Source organism: Microtus pennsylvanicus, chromosome 2, assembly GCF_037038515.1.
Source record: "Microtus pennsylvanicus isolate mMicPen1 chromosome 2, mMicPen1.hap1, whole genome shotgun sequence".
NCBI classification, from domain to species: Eukaryota; Metazoa; Chordata; class Mammalia; order Rodentia; family Cricetidae; genus Microtus; species Microtus pennsylvanicus.
In genome coordinates, this window is record NC_134580.1 from 139,153,087 (window position 1) to 139,159,079 (window position 5,993).

General features: G+C 39.8%; 1 protein-coding gene across 1 annotated transcript; it reads right to left on the reverse strand.

The window, feature by feature from the left end:
• Positions 1-5,350: 5,350 nt before the first annotated feature.
• On the reverse strand, positions 5,351-5,727 carry LOC142845161 (WAP four-disulfide core domain protein 15B-like). The gene is made up of 2 exons (XM_075963924.1): positions 5,643-5,727; positions 5,351-5,508 (listed from the first exon to the last, which is right to left on the reverse strand). The coding sequence occupies exons 1-2, from the start codon at positions 5,725-5,727 to the stop codon at positions 5,351-5,353; spliced, it is 243 nt and encodes an 80-aa protein (XP_075820039.1).
• Positions 5,728-5,993: the final 266 nt, after the last annotated feature.

Genomic DNA, 5,993 nt, shown 5'->3' on the forward strand with positions numbered 1-5,993 from the left:
AGGAGTTCTCTGGTACAGTTTTGGGATCACTTATATATTATCTGCAAATAATGAAAGTTTGACTTCTTCCTTCCCAGTTTGAATACCCTTGATCTCCTTTTGCTGTCTTATTGCTATTGCTAAAACTTCAAGAACTAGGTTGAAGACATATGGAGAGAGTGGACAGCCTTGTCTTATTCCTGATTTTAGTGGAATCACTTTGAGTTTCTTTCCATTTAATTTGATGTTGGTTGTTGGCTTGCTGTGTATTGCTTTTATTATATTTAGACATGTTCCTTGTATCCCTGATCTCTCCAAGACCTTTATCATGAAGGGGTGTTGAATTTTGCCAAATGCTTTTTCAGCATCTAATGAAACGATCATATTTTTTTCAGTTTATTTATATGATGATCAATTGATAGATTTTCGTATCTTGAACCAACCCCGTATCTCTGGGATGAAGCCGACTTAATCATGGTGCAAGGTTTTTTTTTGATGTGTTCTTGGATTCTATTTGCCAGTGTTTTATTGAGTATTTTTGCATCCATGTTTATGAGTGAGATTGGTCTGTAATTCTCATTCTTGGTTGAGTCTTTATGTAATTTTGGTATCAGGGTAACTGTAGCCTCATAAAAAGAGTTTGGCAATGTTCCTTCTGTTTCGAACACTTTGAGGAGTATAGGTATTAATTCTTCTTTGAAGTTCTGGTAGACTTTTGCGCTAAAACCATCTGGCCTTGGGGTCTTTTTGGTTGGGAGGTTTTTGATGACTCTTCTATTTCCTTGCAGTTTATAGGGCTATTTAAATTGCTCACCTGGTCTTGATTTAATTTTGGTATGTGGTATCTATCTAAAAATTGTTCATTTCTTTTATATTTTCCAATTATGTGGAGTCCAGATTTTTGTAGTATGACCTAATGATTCTCTGAATTTCCTCAGTGTCTGTTGTTTTGTTCCCCTTTTCATTTTTGATTTTGATAATTTTACTGCCTTTTGATTAGTTTGGACAAGGATTTTTCTATCTTGTTGATTTTCTCAAAGAACCATCTTCTTGTTTCATTGATTCTTTGTTTTGTTTTCTTTGTTTCTATTTTATTGATGTTAGTCCTCAATTTGATTATTTCCTGTCATCCACTCCTCCTGGGTGAGTCGGTTTCTTTTTGTTCTAGAGCTTTCATGTGTGCTGTTAAGTCACTAATGTGAGCTTTCTCGGTTTTCTTTATTTGGGCACTTAGTGCTATGAACTTTCCTCTTAGCACTGCTTTCATAGTGTCCCATAGGTTTGGATATGTTGTGCCTCAGTATTGGAACAAGGTGTGTTTCAGAGTTCCACTGAGTTTGCAGGAGGATAGGAGGATTTGGGGGCAGGGTGTCAGTTTTTTTATTTTAATCAATAATTTGTAACCAAATTTTTAAAAAGATGTTAAGTATCTGTAACCTATTGAATATAAATGACTAAAACTGATATATTTTTTCCTGTAAAAAGAAATGCATAATTTTTTCCCAAACTGAATGCATCTTTGACTTTTATTTTAAAGCCAAAGCTTCCCAAAGTGTACAGATTAGCATCATTTAACAGTTTTTATTTAAAGCAATATCAGGGCAGAAAAGGGTTAAGATGGGAAGCTGCTGGCCAGCAGAAGAGACCTTGAGTGTTATCACAGTGGAGAACTTGGCTTAGGAAGAGAAGGAGGGGGAACAGCGCTGGTGCGCATAGAGTGTGTCCTTGGCTGCCAGTGTTTTTGAAAAACAATTTGTTAACTTCTCTGGTCACAAGCTCAGATTTTCTGTTTCACAAATATGCAGGGTTTTTTTTTTTTAACCGCAAGCAGTCAGTTCCCCACTGCTCCGTTCGTGTGAGCGTGTCTCCCTGTAGTAGTGTCTCTGCCCAGCTGCGCATGCGCACCCCCATCCTCTGTAAGAGCTGCTGGCTGACTGCAGGTCAGAGAACAGTGGAGGGAGATGGCCCAAAATCCTGGAACTGATCCAATAAACTGTTCAGGGGGATAGAGGCAGAGGCTCCTTGCCTCGTCTCCTCTAGGACAACAAAGGAAGTTAATAGACAAAAACAAACAATAATGACAGACAACCAGGTACCAGTACCACTTAAGCTTTTTAGAGACATGAACACATAAAACAGAACAACAATGTAGTTTAACGGTCAAAACACAGACCAAGACAAAGAGCTCTCATTCATACCTTTTTAAATCTCTAGATTCAGGGGCACACATTCTTTATATATTTTAAAAACTGAAGGAATTGCTGTTTCCCTTCCTTAGTACCCTTAACCTTTAAAATACCTGTAAGTAAATGTACAAACTCTAAATATTTACACAGTTGTTGATTTCCTACTTTAGCACCTCTGGCTTTTCAAGTATTTTTAAACAAATGTACAAATAACGGTTTGTTATTTCCTTGACCCATAATTATCTTTACATTTAAAACTCAAGTTACACTTTTTTAATTTACACCATGCATTTACTCACTTTTACCTACATGGGCTCTTGAATCTGAATGTATTCTTTTAACCCACAGTGTCTACCATGAAAATCCCCATGTCCAGCCCCATGTTGGGTGCCACTTGTCAGAGCCTGCTCCAATCAAACCAGCTGGGGTATCTGGGTAGGGGTATGAGGATTAAGGAAATGACCAGCTGAAAGAAAGCACAGAATAGGTTCGGGAGACTGCCAGCTTACTCTGCACAGCCCCGAGTTTATTTCAGAAATTGCTTACATACAACAGCAGAACAAAGCACAGCATAGACAGTCAGTATCTAACCGTAGACCATTCCTGTCCTTGAGCAAGCAGTTTCAGTTTCTATCTCGATATTCCTAAGGTTTGATATCAGCAGTATTCTTTCTACTAGATAGTGTGTTGTTTTCTCATGGGCAAAATGCTTTTTCCTATGGACTTAGTTGGAACTTTCTCACAGCCTTCAAGGATACTGGACTAAGCAGAGCAGGTAAGCTTGAACTAAAATGACTTTTCTAAAAGTCAGAATTGGCTTCAGATGGAAACTGAGCCACACGTGGGCTACCACATATGTGCTATGGATGCCAGATCTGGGGAAGTGGATTATGGCATCTTTGGAAAAACTCAAGTGGCTGTATCCTTACAGGTTTATTTCTAGTTCTTCTGTTCCCCCGTCACTGGTCTGGATGTGTTTGTGTGCCAGTACCATGTCCCGATTCCGTGGCTCTGTAGTTGCTTTCCTTTCCATCTCTATTTAATGTATTTCTGCCCTGATCTTTAGTACTTCTTGCCACCCACTGCTTTGAGTTTGGCTTGTCATTGTTTGCCTTGGACCTTGAGGTTCACGACTAAGTTATTTATTTGAGGTTTTCCTTGTAATTTTTTGAAGGCAAGCGATGATAAATGTAAGTATTGTTAGAGCTGCCTTAGCTGTATTCCTGAGAGTCTCCTAAATGGTGCTTTAATTTAAATTTGACTGTTTGATGGTTTAAGTTTCCTACCCAATCTTCACAATGACTCACTGTATAAACTATAGTAGCTGCAAACTTGCCTTTGGAATTTCCTTAGCTGCTTTGTAAAGGTAAAGTTGCATTCCCATTTTTATTTTGTCCTATGAGCTCTGTTCTCCCTATCTCTTTATTATTTAAGAATGTATTATTCAGTCCCCAAGTATGGTTTCTCTTGCTCTTGACTTCTAGTTTTGATGTGGGATTTCCCTCTGTGTTTATTAATGAATAAAGAAACTGCTTTGGATTTATAGCAGGGCAGAACTTAGGTAGGCAGGGAAAACTAAACTTAATGCTGGGAGAAAGAAGGAGGAATTGGAAAGAAGCCATGTGTGGTAAGCCACAGCCATGTGGTGGTACATAGAATAATAGAAATGAGTTAAATTAAGATGTAATAGTTTGCCAGGCAGTGGTGGCGCACGCCTTTAATCCCAGCACTCGGGAGGCAGAGGCAGGTGGATCTCTGGGAGTTCGAGGCCAGCCTGGTCTACAAGAGCTAGTGCCAGGACAGGCTCCAAAGCTACAGAGAAACCCTGTCTCGAAAAAAAAAAAGATGTAAGAGTTAGCAAACAAGAAGCTAGAGATAATGGGCCAAACAGTGATTGAATTAATACAGTTTCTGTGTGATTATTTTCAAGTCTAAGCCACCAGGCAGTGGGAACCAACAATTGGCCTCCTCCAACATAGTTTCACTGATAATATACAAGAAATTGTTTTGATTACTTTTTATTTATTAAATTTGTTTTGTGACCTATAATGTAGCCTGTTTTAGATAATTCTGCTGAGAACAAAGTCCATTGGGTGGAATATCCTATAGACATCCAAATTAAGTCTATTTGTACTGTATAGTTTAACTCTGCAGTTTCTTTTTGACTTTGAATTTGGATGACTTATCTCTTTTGACCAATTTTTGTTTTAAAGTCTGATTTGTAAGATATCAGGTTCCCCTGTACCATTCTCACTGTGATGGGTAGCATTGTCAAACCATGACCCCAGACATACCCTTCTTTCTTTATAGTTATGCGTTTTGTCACATCAATGGAGAGTATATAAGAATTCACCTATTCCTCTCATGAAATAAATTTTTCCTATATTCTTCATAATGGAACTTCCTTTCTGTTTTGTGTACATTCTTTCAAGTATATCTTGCAATGCTGTGTTGTAAATCTTTTTGGTTTCTAAAATCCCAGCCTAAGGTAGTTTTTATTCTTAATTGTACTGGAAAATAGACAAATACACAACTCTTTATTCCTTTGTTTTGTGTTCATTAACAAATGCTTAACTCTTGGAAGGGCTTGTGAGGACCGAGGAAGAACTGGAGGCCAACTGTCCTAGACTGAGACTGTACCAAATGCGTCTTCTCATTTTTGTCTAGAAAGAACAGAGATAAGATGAGATGCAAACTGTGCTGGGGACATGGTTCTGGGTCAGCTGGTCACCATGACCTGACTCTTACCACGTGTTCTCTTTCCAGAACACTGAGATGTGCTGTCAGGGAGCTAGGGGCAGACCATGAACGGCTCTACACAGCAAGTCAAGTAGGAAATTATAATTTCATAATCCCTTCATAATTTAAGGTTTAGTGGGAATGCTTTCTTGCTATAAGCTATGAGAAGGGAAAACTGAACATAAGAAACATTCAGTGGTAGTTGAGGAACTTAGGGGTAATCTTATTCAGATGTTCTTAGTATGCTGGAAAGGGTGACACCCACCAATGCAATGGTAGCATATTTTCTGAGGAAGGGGGCAATCTCTAGACAATCTTAATTAATTCAGATGCTCTGATTGCCACACTATCTAGAGGTAGAGACAGTTTGCAGTTGCCTACAAGGCAATGAACTCCACACGGGTTCTAGAAGGAGCATCAAGAATAACACGTCCGGGGTTGCTCACCTAATTCGAAGCATTCCATGGATCTGCACAGCGCTTCTGACAGTAGTAGAAGCAACACTTTTTGGCTCCCTTGCAGCCTTTATCACGCTTGCATTGGGGCAGGAGGACAAAAGGGCAGGAAAGATGAAACTCTGGGCAGTACCCGGGTTTGATTAAAGCTGTAGAAGAATACCACAAGGTGAGTCTCAGGAGCCGGCGAGCTGTGAATCATGCTTCAGGCATCAATGTCTCCATGGGTTCCTCAGAGGAAAGGCTTTCCTACCCAAGCAGACCCAGGATCACGGTGCCTTACCCCTGTTCCTCCTGAATATAGGCTGAGTCATATCACAGCAAAGAAGGATGGTCACTGCGAGTAGAGAGAGGCTAAGTGGCTTCATCTCCCAAGAAAGCCGTGCAGGTGGACGTGGAGGCCAGGGATGTTTATGTTAGATTCATGGAAGGACTGCCATCAGAAGGACCTGTGGTTCACAGAGGACAGCAGAATTAGCTCCCTGATCCAATGCTCTAGTGCCCGAGTGGACAGTCCTTTTCTCAGGGTATCACAAAGTTGGCCTTTTTCTCAGTCCGGCTTCCTGCAGGCCACTGGGAACCAATAAGAGTAAAATACTTTTTCTGGACTGTGCATCAGGATTTACCAATCCCT